This window comes from Salarias fasciatus, chromosome 6 (genome assembly GCF_902148845.1).
Source record: "Salarias fasciatus chromosome 6, fSalaFa1.1, whole genome shotgun sequence".
Lineage (NCBI taxonomy): Eukaryota > Metazoa > Chordata > Actinopteri > Blenniiformes > Blenniidae > Salarias > Salarias fasciatus.
Genome location: NC_043750.1, coordinates 8,115,207 through 8,137,149, shown reverse-complemented (window position 1 = coordinate 8,137,149; position 21,943 = coordinate 8,115,207). Strand labels below are relative to the sequence as shown.

The 21,943-nt window shown below is 43.4% G+C and overlaps 1 protein-coding gene across 1 annotated transcript in view; it reads left to right on the top strand.

The window, feature by feature from the left end:
• The window catches only part of slit1b (slit homolog 1b (Drosophila)), an 81,558-nt gene that overhangs the window by 21,590 nt on the left and 38,025 nt on the right, over positions 1–21,943 (top strand). Inside the window, exons 5-10 of the mRNA XM_030093918.1 lie at positions 16,752–16,823; positions 17,000–17,071; positions 17,323–17,394; positions 18,156–18,319; positions 18,400–18,547; positions 21,324–21,395. Of these exons, the coding sequence (XP_029949778.1) occupies positions 16,752–16,823; positions 17,000–17,071; positions 17,323–17,394; positions 18,156–18,319; positions 18,400–18,547; positions 21,324–21,395 (600 nt within the window). The remainder of the gene's footprint in view (positions 1–16,751; positions 16,824–16,999; positions 17,072–17,322; positions 17,395–18,155; positions 18,320–18,399; positions 18,548–21,323; positions 21,396–21,943) is intronic.

Below are 21,943 nucleotides of genomic sequence, written 5' to 3'. Positions count from 1 at the left end.
AAAGATTTATGTGAAGTCAATGAAGACGGATTGCAATTATGAGTAGCACCAAGACACTATAAATATTTTCTGTTTTCACTTGAAACTGTTGTCAAGATAGTTTCAGAAAAAAAGAGCAGCAGGATGAGTCTGGTTTCCCTGCATGATGTCTTACTTTTCAGTTATAGTACAAGACTGCATGAAAAAGGTTTTTAAAAGTTTTTAAAAGCCTTTATTTATTTATAAGATTTTTACAGCTTCAACAGTTGCAGACTATATATGAAGACTGAATCAAACAGAAGCAGTTTTACTGCTTCCAGATCCCAACACCAACAGCTCGTTCCATAATGTGAAAAACTTGTGGAAATCCGGAATTCAGCCTTAAATTCCCACCAAACCACTGTAATTTCAGCTGAGCGCTCTGCTGCACCTCTCCCATCAGGCGGGGGGGCTGAGCCGTCCTCATTACAGAGCCTGATCGGCATCTGAGCGCCACTAATGAGCTGACGAGGCGCTGACGGCTGCTCAGTCTGCTCCCAGCCAACCGGAGTGTGACCCTCAACTTCACCTGACTAATTCAGAAAGATGGAGTAATTAGTCTGTGTGTGATAATTACCCGTATTTACGTTTGTGCTGTATTACTGCGTGTTTTTCACAGTTACTCTCGTGCTAATCGTGCCGATTTGCATAATTCTTCCTGCTCAGAAAACAGTCAGTTACTGTGTGTTTGCACGTGTTAATTGACTGTGATTATGTGATAACTCGGTTTTCCTTCATCTCAGTTTGGCAACATCAGGACGCTTCAATAAAGCAGGACACTGGACTCAGCCTGAGTCTTTATGATCATTCAGAACTGACTACATGGCTCGTAATGTCGCTAAAAAAGTCTCTTTAGGCCAATAAAATGTCACAAAATCAGAGATTGTGGTTAAAAATCATTTTGTTTAGGTCTACATTTCATGTACTGAATTATTCTCTACATGTCACTACATGATTCTGTCTGATTTGATATTCAATAATATATTTTAACAGTTCAGTGGACAAAACAGATGAGTAGCGAAAGAAAGGAGACAGAACATAACTGATTCTGTGATTATTATAAGAATAAAGCAGATACTGTCATCATTTTTAGAAATTCTGTCTCACTGTGTAGCACAACTATTCATCCATGTAGTTTTTTCTTTTTTTGTTTCTTTCACATGTGGCCGTGCACAGCTTCAGATCCAAAACAAAGCAAAATAAACCAGAGCTCGTCTTAGTGAATACTCATTATTCAAAAGAATTAGGAAGAAGAAAATCTTATGATGCCTGCCCCAATCGGTGGTCTGCCCGTCAATTCTTCAACCTCACAGTCAGCACTCACAAACACAAAGAATCATCGGTAACACTTTACTTGAGGCACCCGGTACAACACATTATAAGTAGTTAGAAACACTCATAAATCATCACAATGCTTTACAACCCACTATACAGCACAGGGTTAGGGCTAGGGTTAGGTCCTGAAGTTATAAAGCATTGTGATCATTTATGAGTGTTTATAACTGTAGTTAAACAGCGCTATAATATACTTATAATGTGTTACACAGGGGTGCTTCAAGTAAAGTGTTACCGAATCATCTTCACACACATATTTCCAATCTACATAATAGCCATCATTCAAGGTTAAACCGTCTAAGTATTCTATTTTTATGCGTTTTGTTTAGCTGAACAATATTTACACACATCTTCAGCCGCAGTCGACGTAGTAATTTGTGCCTTACTTGAAAAACAAAACAGTCTGTTCCTAAATACAGTTTCAAGGAACCACAGCTACTTGTTTTTTTTTCTGAAGATTCTGGTTTCTAAATCTTGGTGTGGAATCCATCCATCCACCGCGTTCTTCCCTGAGATGGCGGGAGACTTTCTGAAGCTGAGGTTGGAGGTCAGAGGATAGAATGAGAGAACAGAGACAGAGGACAGGACAGAGACAGGGAGCAACAGGAAGCTCTTTGAGGACGTACCAAAGCTTCAGCGTTGGTGCGTATTTTTCCTAAGGTACTTTCTGTCATATTGATTTTGAACAATGGAAGTGAAATTCAAGCAGAATGAATTAGTTTTCCTGTTTATAAGGTGCCGGGTTTCAGTTCCTGACCAGCTGCAGTATCCTCGTCCTGCGGGTGCTCGAGGTGAAGCCACACTGAGAGGAGCCCGTCGTTATGGTTCTGGTTCCTGATGAGGAAATCTTCTGGTCTCAACCCAGCTGAAGTTTATCAAGCATGTCCAGCTGTAATTAGAACCAGGTTGACTCAGGAGCCTCTGCAGGAGAAGACATATTCCTGTTGTCCTTGGAGAGCCCTCTGAAGGAAGAATGACTTCTTTCATCTTTATGCTGTATTGTTTTCAGCGACCTCCAGAATAAAGATCAACATTATTTTAAAAAGAATTCTCTGCAGCAGTGACTCCGAACATCTTCACTTCAAACATTCACATCGTCGACCACCCAGGACGCTGTGGACTACCATAACTGTTCTCATGGTCTATCTGCTCGTGCATCTGCAGAACTTTTTACGACGGTGGTGTTCCACATGCACGGCAGCAAAGTCTCTATCTACACATCAGTGTTTCTAAAGGTTCCACCCTGGGAGCTGTTTTCAAAAAGTACCAGTTCAGTTCATCAAATACCTTTGTCAGCAAATATATGCAATAGAGGTTTTGTGTTTTCACTTGAAAACATGATCATGTAGCCGGGCCTTAGTGGCCGTTTCTTGTTCTTCGTCCTTCCCCTCACATCTTCTGCACTTCATGTGTTTCTTGCTAAATGTCACTTTCTTTCTTTGACTTTACCAATAACATCTGCATTCAGGGATCTCAGGAACATTTTTGCATTTGCAATCAGGCAATTGTTTTGTGTTTGTTTTCCTCATCAGGGAAGTGTAAATCTGTCAGTCTTCTTGAACATTTCTGGAACTACGCCTTACTGACAGTCATACAGCTCAACATTTCTCTGCACACTGTTGTGATTAGGGGTTCCTATCGGGGGCTTTGAATGATAAGTATCCCGCATGTGTTCAGCCCATTTGCGCATGCATGCATTTCTGTATTTACATTACCTTCAGGACACAAATCCGTCATCCCAGAACACACAGCAGAAGGATTTTCCCAGAATTTTAGCTTTCTTACAGCGGCGACTGCAGCGCGTTCCCTGCTGCGTCCGCTAACAGCTTCACCCTGGATGATAAGGTCTAGGCTGTGGACACACACACACACACACACACACACACACACACACACACACACACACACACACACACACACACACACACACGTTCTTCGTCACTCCCTCTACGAAAACCTGCCTGTTATTTTCCTGAACACATTGTGTGTCTGTGTGTTTTTTTGTGTGTTTCCGTGTGTGTGTGTGTGATTGCGGGAGGTCAGCACACAGTGCTGAACTCACCCTGTCATGTTCATGTAAAGCTGCGGAAAAGCATGATGGGAAGGAACACATGCGAGCGCTCAAACAGCCAATCACGACTGAGACGGAGACTGGACAAATGTTAGTGCGAGACAGCGGCTTAATTCTCACATCGCTGTTTCCTGCTTCATTTTTATGGTCTTTCTCTCCTCCAGACTGTTTGAAATCTTCCTCCTCCTCCTCCTCCTCCTCTTCCTCCTTCCCACTACCATCACCTCTTCATTATTTGACTCCAGAGTTTTTCAATTAAGTGTCTGTGGGCAAAAAAAGAAGCCGCAGAAAGATGGTGTGAAGGCCAGCTGATGTCTTAATGGAAGAGGGGATGAACAGTGTGAATAATGTGTGAAAGAAAACAAGAGTGTGTGGAGGGAGTTAAGCCTCGTTGCAGCTGGGTTCAGTGTTGATGTATGAAGTCCACAGCCTCCAGTCGCGAACCTCTCTGGAGCTCCACAGCGTCTCAGCCTCTGTCTCAGCCTCTGTCTCCGTCTCCGTCTCCGTCTCCGTCTCCGTCTCCGTCTCCGTCTCTGTCTCAGCCTCTGTCTCCGTCTCCGTCTCTGTCTCTGTGTGCTGGAGGATGTTTTCGTGGCGTTATGAGCTCGGGTCGTGTTGAATTAAGCAGCAGCCGTGTTTCCTCCGCCTGCTGTGCGAGGCTAATCTGTAGCGTGTGGGTGGCATGTCCGTGCTGAGTGGGCGTGGGTCTGTGTGTGTTGGCTTTCTGTGCTCTCTCTTTTCGTCCCGTCGTGCTGTTATGTCTGTGTTCTCGCTCCGCTTGCAGCTCCGTGGTTTGATACAGAGACAGAAGGGAAAGCAGGAAAATGCAAGTTTGGTTCCTTTAGAAGTCAAACCAAGGCTTTTCTTTCTGCTGTATTGGTCTTTTAGGGTTTTCTGGGGTGCTCACATTAAAAAAAAAAAAAAGTGAATTGATCATTTTCATCCTGGACTGTTGTTTGGCGTATTTGAGATGTCACTCGTTAAAGAGCTCACACACGTTCTAGAACTCTATTTTATTCTAACATTCTTGTGCATTGAAGAACAGAAGCACATCGTCAGACCCTGACACATTCTGTAATCGCACAGTCCTGAAGTCCAGCTTAGGAACACTTTCATTCATGGCAAACCGCATGTGTTGAAGTGTTGTGAACTGCTTACCAGTTCCAGAACTGCTCATTTTAGAACTGTCACACCTTTTGGAGCTCCAGAGAATCCCTCTAAAACAAACAAGCATTGCTAAAATGTAATCCTTGTTTGATTCCTCATGAATTTTCTATGAAACAAACGCTGTTGTTCATGGCCACTGGGACTTAAAGGCTCCGCTTCCACCCGGCAAAGACAAGTGTGAACAGGCACCAATAGCCACTTCCCCAGGTGGTGTGGCACACATACGGTCTCATATGTTTGGTAGTGGAAACAATATGCATCTTGAAAGTGCTTGGGGACGGCGGCGTAACCGTAAAGTACGCCATACCCAGTGGAGCTGGGGGCAAGCTTCTCAGGTAGGGCGCTTCATCATTCTCCAGTTTCAGCCAATATTCTGTGTGTTAACTTACAGTGTGTTTATAGACCAGATAGTGGTGGGCGGTATAAACGTCGTCCCGAGCAGCAGCCATCAAACGGCCATCCTTCATTTCTAGTGTTAATCAGTAATTAGTGGAATCTTGGCTCCACCTCCTTGGAGCTCCAAGCTGCTTTTCTGCTCTTTCATTGCAAATTATTTAAAGAAAATGAAGCACATGGATTGTTAGTGTGTCATCATTTAGTACTGGAGTTTATCTTGTATTTTTATTTTCTGTTTTGGACTTGAGGGGGGTGGAGCCAAACGTCATCAATCCCTCGCCGCTCCACTGTGCGCCGGAGCCGTGGGTTAAGTGACGTTCAGGGATTCCTGCTTTCTGATGTAAAGCGGCCAGCCCAGTACGCGTGGCACGGACCAGTGGAAGCAGTATCGAGTCTGGCTTCATCGTGAGCTCTGATCACCCGCGACACATTTTAGTGCCGGGTGGAAACGAGGCCACACAGGGCCGCTACTTTCAAACTGGCAGCCGGGTTTTATATACATTATGTGTACAGTGGCATCTGTTAAACTGAATTAACTCCGTCATTTGTTTTAGCGTATTCAGAAATTGGTTTGTTCAAGTGTGTGTGTGTGTGTGCGCTCCGTGGGAGAGTCCCAGTGTGGTTTGCGTGTGGGTCAGTTTTTCAGAATCATCCACACAAACTGAGGTTTCCTTCTTGACCACATCTGTCTCCATTTGTGCGCCATCAGAGCAACTGTTTATTCTTCTTCAGCTCCACATCTGGTTTCCACTTTCTTTTTTCTAACTCTTTCAAAGCTTTTCTTTCTGTCTTTGCTCCTTTTTCGTAATCCAAACACATTTCAAACTGGACGTCACCTGTACTAATGCCACTCTTCCCTTTAAAAACCCCAAACAAGCATTGGACTTTCAGCACCGTGTTTTCAGATCCAGATTCTGAATTGTTGCTGGACGTGTCTCAAAGAAACTGGGACAGGGACAACAAAAATCTGGGAAAACGGATGGTACCGTTAACTGCTTGGCTGGTTTGGTTCATGCACTAAACCATCGAGGGTCAGTTCGAAAACAGATAGTCGTCGTCGTAGTAGTAGAAAAAAAATTCATCCACGCCACCATCCTCCAGATGTCCTATCTAATCTTGCCACTATGCTGTGCACTGATCCCATATTGTTATGCACATCTATAAAAATCTCAGTAAAATCCTGTAAAAAAAAAAGGAATCTGCATTGTTTTGCATTTTTCTTCAAATTAAATAAATAAAATCATGCTGGGATGTGAAAGCCTAAAAAACTGAACATACGATGGTTTGCATGTCAGGACAGAACAGTATCGTTCCTTCACTGCTCCACTCATCAGCTGCTGTATGTCAGAAGCTTGTTATTCAGATGAAGGTGTCATAAATGTCCACTTTGCTTCAGAAGCACTATTAAAATCAGGAGAGTGATGAGCACCAACACTGATGAATCTGCCATCTCTGTGACTGCTGACCATCGTGCTTATGTCCCGTCAGTACAGCTCTGTGTTCGCTCTCATCACTGAGACATCGCTTTCTGGAAGATGTTCAATGGGGGAAAAACAGTGAAATGAACCGAGTTTTCGCCCGAAAACGTAAACAGGGCTGAAATAATTAGCATCACGATGTGCTGATTGGACATCCGTCACGTTCACCCATTCGTCGATTGTGACGGCTGCCGTGGACGCGCCGTCGTGCGACACGTGGAGTCGGATTAAGGAACCTTTGACGTGTGGACAGGCTGAGGAGGGACGGTGAGCTGTCAACATTATTCCTGGAAGAGAGAAGCTGCTCCGCCAACTGAGACACATCCTCCAGAGGAGAACATGCATCCCATCCTTTCTGGAAACATCTGGGAGGGAGGAGAGCAGCTGCTGGAGTTCTGAGGAGGAATGTTGTCCCGTTCCTGTCTGAGGTTGGCTTGTTGCTGCTTCTTTTGCCCATTGTTTTTGTTTCATGGGGCTCCAAATGTTTTTCTGTTGTTGAAGGGTGTGGACTGCACAGCACCGAAGCTGTTCTGATGGATACAGTATGTAGCTTTACATGTTTGTTGTTGGAAATGTGCAAGGCATTCCCTGACAGAGGCGTTTTCTGAACGGGAGCAGATGTTTCTCTGAAATCTCTATAAACTTGTCAATAGTCGTCAGCTCTTCCTGCCATTGAGGCGAATTCAGTCCCGCACTGCTCCTTAGTCTGCAGGATGCTGCGTTCATGGTCTCCAAAAAGAATGGAATCAGGTGACTGAACGGTTTTCCATGATGGCTCAGACATTTCAACGAGTCAGCTGTAGTCCACTGAAGGTGTTAGGATTCTGGATTGTTTTCACAGATTCAATTCAGTTCAGCTTTATTCATACAGCGCCGATTACAACATAATCATTTCCAGACACTTTTACAGAGAAAACCCAGCAGATCAACAAGATACCTTGTCGTTTGCTTTATGTTCTATTGTGAGAATTGAACATAATTTCATAACATTGTCACAACCTATTAGGACCTGGGCTTGTCTGGTGAAACATATCATTTGTATGGTTTTTTATTTAGTTTATTTTTTGTATTTGGTTCTTTCATAAGATTTATTAACACCTTTTTTGACAAGAAAAAAGAGAGGAAATTCTGACTTTCTCTGTACTTACACGTGAATTATTTGATTGCTAAGATTGTTTTCGTGGTCCACTTTCTGTTTCTCACTGTATTTCTTAGTTGTGGAGATGATGACTTATTTAAGTTGTTGACCCAGTGTGTGTTTGTGCACGTCAGTCTCAGGATGCGACCAGACCATAGGGGTAAAATATTCATTATGTTTTTGCTCTGAATCTGTCTGCTGACCTGCAGGACGAAGGTCACCCAGACCGCCGGCGTGTGAAGCCGCTGGTGTTTGGGTGCCTGTCAGGAGCTCTCAGTACACGCTACAGACGTGAACATGAGACCATCCGTCCTTCACAGGGCACTTACTGAAACTGGTTTCATGGAAAGATCATGGAAGTCAGTAAAAATTATATTTTTGACCATTTATTTTGAAGTTTATAGCACAGAAATAAATTGTCATGCAACGTGTTTCTTCATTGAGTCCTAAAGTCCAACAATTTTGAGATGAAATTGGCAGAAATACCTCATTTCCATATATGGAAAGGACATTGGCATTACTCTCCTCAAGCCAAGCAAATCTCAAAGCAAACATATACATCTGCAACAACAGTTACTGTTATTAAGCTTTTGTTGTGAATTTGAATGAAATATGATGGAGTAAGGAAGCTGCAGATAGTCCCGTGTCAGATGATGAAGGTTGAGGATGTTTGGTCTGAAGGTTTGCTTGATTCACTTTGACTCATGTTAGTTACCTCAACAGAAATGCATTCTTGAAGGTTTTTTTTTTCTCGTTGTTGAAATACGTTGGACTGAATTTGTTTGTCTACTGTTAGACCTTTACTCGGCGCACAGATTTCTGCTGGAGGAGCTCTTTCAAATGAGGCAGATTTGGATATGTTGTTGCCTTTTGGACGTCTGAGTTGACCAAACCTAATCTTTCCAGTGACATGTTGTACAAGACTTTTTATTGTTCTGGCATGTGGACAAAGAGTTACTGAGAAACATTTAGCTATAAAACAAACCAGTGGTGACAGCCGCCATGCAAAGTCCTCAAACTCCGTTTGGAGGAATTCAGAATTCAGTGTTTTGCTCAAAAACATGTTTCCACAGGATGAGGTGAGTTATCGAACATGCAACTGCATTAGCCTGTAATACATTAGGCATTAAAGCTTCTACTGGTAAATAATGAGATTCTCTGCCCTCCAGAGAACTACCAATCTGGTACAAATCTTCAGTTACCTGCTCAACATGCTTATCATCTGCATATCTTCTTTTACTCTGATTACTCCAGCCACTGGAGGCCGTAACAGTCAGACAAACAGAGTCAGCCTGTGAGGTTATTCCTCACATGAGGATTGGTCGGAAAGTTGACCATTTGTTTATCCCTCAGGACAAACCATTGCCAGGCAAGAACTCTTTAGAAAAACAATGCAAAACCGCCGCCCAAGTGTTATTGTCTACAGGTCTGAGCTTTTCTAATGTTCAAACCACATTTTCAGGCACTCACACAGAAACGCTTCCTCTCCACGGAGCGTTAGAGGAAGGCTGTCATTGCAGAGCTTGTTAAATAATGTGTTAATATGTCTCTTTTACTATTCCAGTGACTCAGCCGTGGAGAAGCCACATGCAAATTACACTCATTTGAACACAGATTTTATGTTTCTGCTAGGAAAGCACAGACTGGCTGCTTACGTCTTAGTTTTTGTGGGAATACAGCTAACATCAGCAGATACATTAAATCTTCACAGATTCAGTTTTTTTTCCATTCAAAACATTGGTACCTTTTCTTGTCTTATGCATTCAAACTTCAGGATTTTTTATTTTTGTTTTTTAAGATATTTACCTTAAAGGAATACTCCGAAGATTTTTGACCCACACCCTTTCCCTATCATTGACAAAGTGAGACAAGCTCATAAATACCTTTTTGTGTCTCTTGGTCCAGTGGCTGGATCCCAGCTGTTAGCATCGTAGTTAGCTTAGCTCAATTGCTGGAAGTCAATAGGGAACAGAGCCGGACTGACAAAAGTGGACAAAACACTCCTTCCAGTGGTCCAGGGGACCATTAGCTCGTGAAGTAAATCCAAATGGTTGTAAAACATTTTAAAAGATGTGTTTTTTTTTTTAATCCGTTAAAATAGCATTTTGATACACACAGACCTGCACAAGCGCAGTGCTCCACGGAAGGATATACCGGAGCACAGCAGTAGCAGCCATAGACTCAGCCACTGTGCTCCGGTACCCCATTATGTGCATGCAACATCATGGAAGGAACCAAAACATGAACAAAACAATGCCCTAAATATGTTTTCTAGTTTGATTTTTGGTCATCATTTCTAAATTTATTCTTACGTCCAAGCTCAGCAGCACATGTTGGATTCCTCAGTGTGGATGTGGAGTTGGGAGTGTTTCGGGTTCTACTCTGTGATCTGACTGCAGATTTCTTTGCTTTCTGTCAGATACAGAAGTGCTGAGGTCTGCTGCAGAAGGATGCATGCTATCATGTCAAAGGTTGACACAACACCTCTAAAACTGGGAAGACAGCGGCCAAGTCGGCAGCACTGCCACGTCCTCACACAGCAGACCTTCCTGGGAGATCTTTCTCCAGAGGAATCTGACAGACAGCAGCCGCCAAAGTTCAAATACATTCAGCATTCAGACCAGAAAAAAAGCTCAGAGTCAACCACAGTGTAACCAGAGTCGCCTACACCAATTTTAAGCACATTCATATTGATTAATAGTTTTTTTCCCCCTCTTGTCTTTTAACAAAGCCTTGAATTCCCCAACAGTAATCAGATCTGTCTGTCCAGTCCAGTTGAAAATCTTTTCAGTTCAGTTCTCGCTCATCCATCATACATGAGGTCAGATCGGGTGGAAGTTGAACGGCCAGCAGCAGCATGCAGGAGGCATTGATAAACACCGTGTCTGCAGCTCCTGATGAATCGTAAAGCAGAGTTATTTATTGGACATGTACAGACGTAACTCATCTCAAACTGGTAGCGGTTCAAGAGATTGTTGAGATCAGTTGAAATCTACCGACTGCAGGAAACACGAGTTTTGTTCTAAAGAAGAACCCAACCTTGATTTTAAACTTCAACACAACAGATCAATGTTGATTTAATTAAATACTGTAATCAACAGTGATTCAGTAAAGACGAGACCAAGACCAGAACATACCGAGATATACTCGGTAGATGGACAATAACAATGTTTTCCATCCAGAGCGTCATGACTCCCAGTCCAGATTCTCCTGGTCCTGGTCCTGGTCCTGGTCCTGGTCCCAATGTATTCTCTCTTGGTCCTGGTCCTGGTCCATACTCTCCTGGACTTGGCTTGAGAGTTGTCACCTTAATAACAATCCCACTTGGTGGTCTATCCATATGAATGTACTTTTAATTGCTGTTGTTGATGTTATAGCACGTTGTTCTTTGCAGGTGTGTGTGGTTTCATTACAAAAAAATCCTCAGCAGCGCCTACTAGTGGCCCTACATCAAGACAATATCGTTTTTATAATGCTGCATTGTAAATGTAGCATCTGGCACCAGAAGCTGGACGTACAAGCCCATGAAGAAACATAGCAGAGTTTTGTCACAGGTGATCCATTTGAGCAGGTCCTTTGCAAGTTGAAGATAACATTTTGAAGGGTTTTTTTTTTTTTTTTTGTTTTTTTTTATAACAAGTAGCAGCTCCTCCTCAGTCAGCGGACACAGGTTGAATAATCAGTTGAAAACCATCAGACTGGAGTGAGATTCCCCCAGTAAAGCTCACCCCTGTTTGACCTCCAGCTCTGGGACAAGGAGAGGTGAGCCAGAAACGGGTGGGAAAGTTTACCTTTCTCACCCTCAGGGTGGGAGGCGAGGAGGGGAGGAGGATATTGAAATGCCAGGAGAGAAGGCGGAACAATACGAGGATGAGGAGGAGCGAGGAAGGGCAGCGAGGAGGACGGGCAGCGACACCACGGACAACTGAACGGATCAGAAAATGAATAGAATGGATGGCAGGAGAGAGGGAGAGCAAATATTATAGGAGTACCTACTGTCTTACACACACACACACACACACACACACACACACACACACACACACACGCCCAGCTGTGACACAGTCTGTGTTTCCCTCCAGTAAACATCATATCCAGCCTGCTCGTGTCCTGGCAACACATATCTTGACAACCTGGTGGGAAAGCATCTTTAATATTGTGTGTGTGTGTGTGTGTGTGTGTGGACATGAAGCAAAACACAGATATACAAAATGATCACACTGACAGCGAGGTGATTGAAAGCAGCTGTCAGCATAAATGCCTATAATGGGATGAAAGTAGCAAAGAAACGAGGCAAAAATCAGCACAGACAGAGGCGAGAATCACAGAGAAACAGGTAATCATAGCTGCATGAAAACAAGACCTGAAATAAACACACACTGCACTATGTCAGCATGCTAAATCAGACAAAGCATTGCGAGGAAGATGCACAGCTAGGCTCCAAATCTTGCAAAATAAACACCAAGAAAGACATGAGAAATGGCCAGAACCATAAAACAGAAGTGGAATAACCCGATAGAAACTCTGTATGCACGCAACTAGACAGAAAACAACCTTAAAATTAACACAATACTGCTACACACTGTGTAAAAAGAAACAGAATCGACCATAAAGCTATATGAATTCATCCTAAAGCAGCACCAAGTATTCATAAATAGATACTACTAATGATCACACTGACTTTCTTTTAGTTCGCCATTGGTCTTTTTGTAGGACAATTAAAGAAACAACTATGAAATTTAAACATTAAAGAATTCTGAATTTCTCTTGTGATATTTGGTCTTTTGTGAAGCTGGCCTGGTCTCTTCCGGTCCAGGCTTGTCTTGCTTTCTTATGTCTCGTCTGATCAAAGAAAAGTAAAACGGCTAAGGAGACCGGCCGACGGAAGGGAACTATGAAAACTCATCGATGAGCTGTTATGTGGACTACACTTACTGTATATAGCGCTTTTTACACTGCATCAACACATTCACCCATTCACATCACATTCACACACCAGTGGAGGCGGCTGCCATGCAAGGCGCTCAATCCGTCCACCGGGGGCAATTTAGGGTTCAGCGTCTTGCCCAAGGACACTTTGGCAAGAGACAGGAACCAAACTAACAACCTCCCGGTTGTGAGACGGCCGCTCTCCCCACTGAACCACAGCCGCCGTTGTTCTCATAACCAGTGAAGTAACCTCATGATTCATGACTTCATGACTCTCCACTGTAGAAACGGCACCAGCAGTCCTATGTGAGCTCCCTCTAGTGGCGTCTGGCTGCAATTCATGAATATGCAGTTTTTAATTTACAAGATAAAAACATTTTTAAAAATGAAAATATAAGAAATAACTAAAATACTACAACATTTTAAATGGAAACGTATAAAAGAAATGAAATTCATATTTAAAGTAAGAATCTAAATCATAAGTCCATAGCTGACAGGCTAGGCCTTCGCCACCGTTCGATCAGGTCAGCCATCATGGTGGTCCATGGAGAGCTCCATGCTTCCCCAATTTGAGAAATACTGTTTTAATTAAACTTTATAATTTCCAGACTGTAAGTCACAGTATTTTTAGTTGTCTGGTTGGTTGTGTGACTTGTATTAAGACAGTTCTGTCTGGAAATGAAAGAGCCTCCAGTATGGCACCGTGGCTCCAGTACCCACAGGACAAAATGTAGTACTGGTTTGAGTAATTCCTCTTTCATTCTGTGACCTGTGAAAAGCGCAGTCGAGGTGTGTGTCGAGTCCATGCAGAGGATGTGCTGAGATGCTTCGTGGCTGTGTGAAACCTCTGCCTATCCTCTGGATATGAAGAACAAACTGCTGATTATACACCAGAAAATGACGGGATGACGCTTCCTGCGACTGGTACCAGCGCCGTTTCAGTAACTTGGCTCAATTTTGGTTATCGGACTCGGTTTTGCTGTTTTGCTCTGCAGTTGAATATTTCCTGACAAACGGCTCAGCTTCAGCAGTGTTGAAGTAATTCAGAGTACTGGATGACTGGACGGGTTCACTGGCCTCGAGCTGTGTCTGAAGCGAAGCAGAAAGACCGGCGTCCATCTCGTCCCCCACGTCTGTCTCCTCCTGTTAAGTCTGCGTCTGGTGACGTCCCCGCTCCTCCTCCGGTCTGATTCCCGACCTTCTCTCCTGGCTCACATCCTTTCTTTCCTGTTTCCGTGTCTGTCTTTAAATTTGACTCATTTCTAAATCCGTCCAGGTTTGAGTCTGCTGGGCTTGCTGCTGACCCCCTCCGCTCTCTTCGCACTATAATTTATGTTGCTGGTTTTCCCCGCTGGGAGTCCCGGTGCCTGGTCTGCTGCCACCCACCACTCCTGTCACTCTGTATATCCCTCATCGCCTCGCTGGCTGCTTGTTTCATGTCTGCAGCACCAGTGTGAGACGCTCTGCTTTGTCGACGGGCCTCAGACAGAGTCAGCGTCACTTCTTTTCACTTTCTTCGCTCTTGTTTTGTCTCGTTGGCTTTTTTGGCTTTTCGCTCCCTCGCTGCTTTTTAAACCGCAGACCTCTCCGCCAGTCTTCGCCTGTGCTGGCCACAGAGGGGGAAAAAACAATAACTATGGTTTACTGCCAAAGTGCTGGTAGAATTAGAGCTGCGGCTCGCAGAAAACTGAGCGCAGAGGCCGGTCTGATGGAGAACATTTCTGTTTTCATCCATTCACAACAAAAATAACCCGTTTCTGAAATCTGCACCGCAGAAGATGTAAAAATTCACAGCTTTTTACATGTGTTGATTTTTCATTTGTCAGACTATGAAGTCCTTTAGATGTGACGGTCTGTTTTCTGGATTATCAAACTTTTTATGTCTTATGACTGGTAAACAGTCCTTTAGGCATTTTCACAACTTATGTGACTGTTTGATAATCAAACGCTGGTGTAAAACTGCAGTTTGCTTGAACAGATTACGATCAGCTGTTTCTGCTGCTAGCGATTGTTGGACATTGATCTTAGTTCTGCTGTGGGAAGCATGTGGCCACAGCAACTGCAAACATATATTATTGACAAGTCATGCAATCATTCAGTGAAACATTTCTTAAGTTGTTGTAACTGATGCATCATTGGTTTGCAGGTGTTTCGTCTGCTTGTTGTTAAAGCAAAAAGCAAAAGATTCAAATGTGCTGTTACAGTCCGGAGTGTAAATTCAAAGAGACAGCTCTGTGGTGGATTTTAACACAACACACACACATATAACATCAGCAGAGGGTGTCTCCTCATGAATCGGCCTCTGGTTTGACCCTGACGTTAATGGAGTGTGTCTGAAGTCCTCCAGGGCAGCCAGAGATGATGCACGCTGTCCTCCGAGGTCCATCTGACACACACACACACACACACACACACACACACACACACACACACACACACACACACACACACACACACACACACACACAGAGCGGCTGTCCTTCACCTGTCCGCTCCCTTACACGCTCCACCTGGTCTGAGTGTTGTCGCTCCTGCTCGACCTTTCCCTCCGCTGTCAGTCATAGAGTCAGACGGTTGCAGACTGGAGCCGCTGTGCTCGCTGCCAGCCGCCCCCCGAGTCCCCCGAGTCCCCCGAGGCCTGAGGGAAGACTGCATTAAGATAAGGAGGAACTGGCATTTGGACTGCTAGGAAACTGTCTGGTAATGGTGCGGAGCAGACCGCTAGCGGCTAAAGGCTGCTGCTGTATGATTAGACGCTTCCTTTTCAGACTCATTCATAGTCTTGTTGAATAACATTCACATGGTATTTACAGTTTGATTTTAACTTCCGTTTTGTTACAGCTTTCAACCTCTCCATGAAAAGGTGAAAAACTGTTCCTGCTTGTTGTAATAAAGATGGTTCTGAAATTCTGGCAAAGTATTCTGAATGGTACTTTAAATCTTAATTTCAGAGCAAGAACTTTTCTGTTTCAGTCGTTAAATATATATCTGTTGGGATGAAAATTACTTGTGGAGTTCCTCAAGGCTCCGTTCTTGGGCCTCTTTTATTTAAACTCGACATGCTCCCTCTGGCTCACATCATGAAATGCATGCATGTTATCATTCTGAAAATTTCTGCTTCACATTTCTAGTAATAAACTAAATCGTTTTTTCCCTTTTAGCATATTTATCATATTTGATCGTATGCGCTGCACATAATTGAAAAAAAAAAATGCTTCTAATGTGTTTAAAAAAATTGATTATTAAATTAGTTTTTTACAAATATCACATGTTTTTGGTTACTCGGCTATGATTCATGTGGAATAAAGGTTTGCAGAAGCTCTGATACATGTTTATTTCAAAGATAAAGACATTAAATATGATTTGATTTTGATTTTATTGTGAAATTTTATTTAGAACACTTGAAAACAAAAAAAAAAACAACAAAAGACAATGTAACATTTGCTCAAATGGAGTGAAGAAGAAGTTGAAGCTTGTCTAATCCATTCCTTCTCCTTACAGAAATCGTACAACCTTTTGCTCCTGTTTCCTCAGTTTACTATAATGTGTCATTTTTGTGTTTCTCAACTGTTCCTCAAGAATAAAAATGTTTTGTTCCAACTTCATTCAGCCACTGCAGTAAAAAGGTCCTGGAGTCCTGAGATCATGATTGTTGATCATCTCTGTCAAAGTGTTCAATCAGTTGAATGTTCGATGCACTCCCAGTGATACTGAACTATTATCTGGATGGACTATGATCAGGAACTATTCTGTTTTGCAACAATCAAAAGATCTCCAGTGAAACAAATAGAGATTGACTGGTAGAATATGAAACCTCCAGACCCCTCAGGTCCTCAGGAACTGATTGATGCTGGCTTTCCAATAAATTTCTTCTTATATTTCTTCTTTTTTAATGAAATTCTTCCTTTTATTTGCTTTTTTATAGTATTTGGTGTCGGAATTTTGGGATATAGAGAAACTTGTGTTTCCTTGTGACAAAAATGATCCATTTTCAAATTTGCAATGACTTCAATAGAGATTTGAAGAGCTAAAATGTATTTTACTTTATTTTTTTATTTTATTTGTTTCTTTCATTTAAAACATGTAGAATGTAGGTAACACATCCGTGCTATGTGTGTTGTTGTCCTCAGTCATTAAAGCAGAGATCAAATCAGCCATCTCTGTCCTAAAATCCCTTTTTCCTGTGTGGTTTTCTCACTTCCTCTCTGTCTTTCTCAAGGGACCTGAGTGAAAATGGCATCCAGGCCGTCCCGAGGCGAGCGTTCAGAGGAGCCACAGACCTCAAAAACCTGTGAGTGTGAACACCAAGTGGAGAAAGTGCTGACCAGAACGCAGCCTGCCGCTGCCAGAGAGGCCGACACTCCAACTAAACCCTCAGCTCACACACGTGTTCATCCAGCGGTCGGTCAAACTGAGTCACTAACCCCAACCCGGCCGGTTCTGCCTCTTCTCTGATTCTCTCACCAGTCAGTTGGATAAAAACCACATCAGCTGTATCGAGGAGGGGGCATTCAGAGCGCTGCGATCTCTGGAAGTCCTGTGAGTGAGGAGGAAATGCGAGAAATGTATCCTCACCAGACTATTTCTGCTGTCTGATGGACTTTAAATGGCTTTGTTTTCTTTCAGTGTTCATCTGCTCTGTTCTTCTTGTGTATTTTACCCATTTCAAACCCTTCCTCTGCTTTTCCTCCTCACACTTCTGTGTTTTCTGCCAAAGCTTCGTGCCAACACTGATTTATATTTTCTTTTGTCCAGTTTCATTCTCTATTTTGCTGTTTTTTGTGTCCCAGTACGCTCAACAACAACAACATCAGCAGCATCCCCGTCTCCAGCTTCAATCACATGCCAAAGCTACGTACCTTGTAAGTTTTTCCCTGCTTCTTTTTATCATTACCCAGAAAGCCTCTGCGTTTAGTTTTTATGCCTAACAATGTATATCTACTTCCTCCTCATCCAGTGGATCAGCCATAACATCGTGACACACCTGTTTGAGTCCTGAAAGTTGTGATTGAACTGGACTTGTTTGTCCCGCTCATCTCACAGATCTTCGACTGAGATCTGTGAAATTTGGAGTTTGAAATAACCTCTCAAAATGTTTATGTTCCTCGATAAACAGCCACTAAAAGGACAAACGCTCATTGTTCTGCTGTCCAGTTCTGGTGTTGTGGTTGATGCTCTGGTGATGGAAAAGGGTCAGCATGGCTCTCATTCGTCATCATACGCTACAAACCGTGTTGCACCGTGTATCCTGACCTCTCTTTAACTGAGCTGGCATGAACGTCTGCAGCTTCAGAAAAATTCAGTTGATGACCACGATGAGATGCTCTCTACAAGTGGAACGAGTCTGTGTCCAAATTTCAAGGACTGCATAGAGTTGGTTTGAATGTTAAATGCAAGACCGGAAGTGTTTTGTGTCGATAAGTAATTGTGAATCTGAGCGTATGAAGATCACTTGTGGGGTTCCTCAAGGCTCCATACTTGGGCCTCTTTTATTTAACATGCTGCCTCTGACTGAAACCATGAAACCTTTCTAGTTACTCCAGTGGAAGAGCAGGTTGAGTCTCAGTAGTCATGCTGTTGTGGCTGATCTGTGTGTTTTTCTGTATCTCTGTCCTCCCGGCAGTCGCCTCCACTCCAACGCTCTGCGTTGTGACTGCCACCTGGCCTGGTTGTCCCCGTGGCTGCGGCAGCGGCCATCTTTGGGCCTCTACACTCAGTGCAGCTCTCCTCCGGCCCTGAGGGGCCTCAACCTCGCCGAGCTGCGGAAAAGTGACTTCGCCTGCTCAGGTACGGCCGCCGAGCATCACCGGAGATTTAACGCTGCAGACGGGAAGATGGACGGTTTGCTCCCCTTCCCGTATGACTAGGCCACAGCGGCAGCGCCTTCGTCCAGCCGTGCAGTCTGGCGTCCGGATCCTGTCCTCCGATGTGCTCCTGCAGCAACAACATCGTGGACTGTCGAGGGAGGGGCCTCACCGCCATCCCGGCCCACCTCCCTGAAGCCATGACGGAGATGTGAGTAGCCACACCGGCAGAAAGCAGAACATTCAGGAGCAACAGCACCGTCCTGTGAGAGTATCCGAGTATTTCAGTCGGAGCTGTAGCTGCTGCATCCTGCATGTTTTACAAGCTTCCCGACTTCACAGCTTTGAGGCTAGTCTGATAAAAACCAGGTCTCAGTGTTTTCTTTGAAATTTACAATTTGCTTGGTGGACCGGATTGGAGTCTACTGCTACCTGGTTTTGGTCCACATGCCTTATGTTTGACGCCTGCTTTAGATGTCAGCCTTGGTTTTGGTTTGAGTGTTTTGATAGTGTGTTTTTTTTTTTCTTCATATGCACATTATTTTTAAATAAGAGGAACTACTATAAATGTCAAACATGAAGGAAAAAGAAACTTTAATCAACTATAAAAGCTTTAAAAATGACATTACAGTGATTTTTGACTGTCCAGAATAATGTTGAGTGCAGGAAAACTTGAATAATATACAAATTTTCTGAGCAGTTTGTTCAGAAGTTATTAAGAAAAGACAGATTAAAGTCTGCTCAGAGTTAAAATGTTGATATGCTCAAGCACTTAGACTTAGACTAAGACTTATTTTGTGGATTTCAGTGATAAATCCTCCTGAAGTCTAAATGTGGCGCCTTCAGCTCAGCAGATTCTAATCAGATTTTAATCAGACGTGTTTCTCAGTGGGATGGATCGCTGATCTGTCCAGGATGTAACCTTCATTTACCCACAGTCAGCTGGAATAAGGCCTTAAAAATGAATGACTGAATGAGCTTTATCAGCAGAAATTCTCCTAAAATCGGTTTTATTAGAGAAAACAAGGCAGTATTCCATGGCTCAAAACATTTCAAGAGTACGGGCGGCAGAGAAACATCAATAGAAAAGACAGAATTCAAACAATATGCTCAGACATGGACTGATGTCCGGCCGCTGAGTTGAAAGCGCTCGTGTCTGTTGGACTTGGTGGAACTTGGCGGAATGTTTTCACTCTACTGTCTCCAGATCATTCTCATGAAAGTTCAGTCGACTTCAGAATTCTTCTGGCGGTTTTTTTTTTTTTTTACGCTTAGCATGGACACGGTGCTTAAAGGAGAGGTCAGCAGGTCACGGAGGGAGGAGGAGACGTCCTCCTGGAATAAATCCACATTTCGGTTGTTTTTTTTACACAGTGAGGCTGAGGAAGGACTCAGTCACTGAAGTTTAAGAAGTTCAAAAATCTGTATTAATGGACGTTCAAACATGTTTTTGTTGCGACTGGCTCTGTGGACTCGACGCTGGACACACACTCACACACTCACACTCGCCGTAACCCGTTAGGGACGAAGATTTCTGCAGTAAAAACTGGAAATGATGCATCAGACACCCTCGCTTTGAAAGATCGCTATTAAAAGAGCTGTAAAGTAGAAAAGGCTGGTCAGGAGAGGAAGAACGACAGAAGAATAAGGATCTAAAGATGCGAATTACAGAAAAAGCAATAATGCATCCAGTAGAAATGTAGCGGCGATTCATTGGTTTATTCATCAAGATTGTATTAAAAGGTTTTCAAGGAAAAAGATTATTTTAAAGGTGAACTTCAATAATTCTATGTACGGAGAACTCTAAATTCAATAAACTAAAGTGTGACAATGTAGTGAATCCAAATCTTTTGCTCGCCTCGTTAAATATGAGCGAATGTTTAACGATCAAACAAGAAAAATCATCAATCATCACAAAACTTTCCCCTCTATTATGATCCGTTTCGACTGATTTCAGTTCTGCTGAAAGTGTTTATTTAAAGTTGATTCTCATCTTCATCAGCTGCAGTGAATGTCTGAATGGAGCGTGAATCAGATGGGATACATTTATTGATTTTTAGGTTTTACTGCAGAATATCGTCACCCGGGCAGCAGTTCTGCCGCCTCACACACTTCCGGTGGATCTTCAGGCGTATGAGCCGGACAGGGTTCGAACACACTGACCTCCCCGCGTGCCGCCTGCGGCTCACGCTCACCGCGGTTTGGTCACAGCGGGTGACAAATCCCATAAATGGATTTCACAGGCCATTACATGTACTTTGGGTTTCAGCATCAAATGTTTGAGGACGGCAGCTTAAATCACTTCACTTTATTCAGGAGAGAAATACATTTAAAGATCATCCTGTCATCTGTATTCCTTTAACTTCAGTTCAGTTTCCAACAAATATGATTTACTCAACAAAAATAATCACGTTTTGTGATTTTTTTTTTTAAATTAATCTCAAAATTCAGATGAAAGAATGTATGCATGTATTTTTCTTTCCTTTTTTTGTGCGTTTATTGAATCCAGCTCCTCTCCTGATCGATGTTTCCGTCCTTAAAACACATCAAATCCATCAGTTTGGAAAGAGTTTTCTCATGAAAGATGTGAAACTTGCCCAGCGTCTAAGTCTCCTGTTGGGTTGTGAACTTTGACCTCCTGAAGAATTCCACAACACCTGGTTTGACTGTTAGAAAACTCTAAATAACAGAACTGTTAAACGATAAACCAGGACTTCTCAGGTCTTCATACCTGAGGTTGTTTCATCAATCGATCGGTCTTCATTTCAGTTTTGTTGGAATAATATTAAACACACTAAGACTTCGTGGTCACTTGAACATCAAGCTGTTTTTCCTTTGTGTCATTCTTCTTTTGAATCTCCGGGGTTGAGAGGGATCTCTCGTTGAGTTTGTTGTTGACCCGACGTGAATAAAGTCGACTGTGACTGAATGATGTGGCGTTTCAGTCGACGCTCGTCTCACGTTGCCTCCTTCCGTCCCTCTTCCAGTCGCCTGGAGCAGAACGGCATCAAGTCGGTTCCTCCGGGAGCTTTCTCCTCCTACAAGAAGCTCCGACGGATGTGAGTCCCACACACACACACACACACACCCACACACACACACACACACACACACACACACACCAGATTGAAATAACAGAAATGTATCCTTGAAATGAGTCTGAAGACCGAGACATTGGTGGCAGGACTCAGTTAACAGATCCGATGGATCCCGTCAGGCCTTGGAACAGTTTACAGGATCCGGAATCATTTTTTCGGGATCATCCGAGAACAGTCCGCGGCCCGGCCTTCTGCAGCCAGGAGAGATCAGAAAGGAATACATGGAAAAGCAGCAGAAGGCCTTGAAATTGGAAAAATATCCCCCGAACGGATGTTTGATATGAAGAATTGCTGAGATGTTTTGACCTGGAGTGTCCAACACGTGGCCCGTGGAGAGGATATGGTCATCCTGAGGCCGGTTCAGAGGACCGACGTCACACCTGCTTCCCAGACCTCTCTGAAGTTTCCACCTGTGAAAAGTCTCACGTTAGACAGTGTGGAGATGCTTCATCGATTATCTAGAGCAGGGCTCTGCAGCCTTCATGACCGAAAAACAATTTTTGTGACTT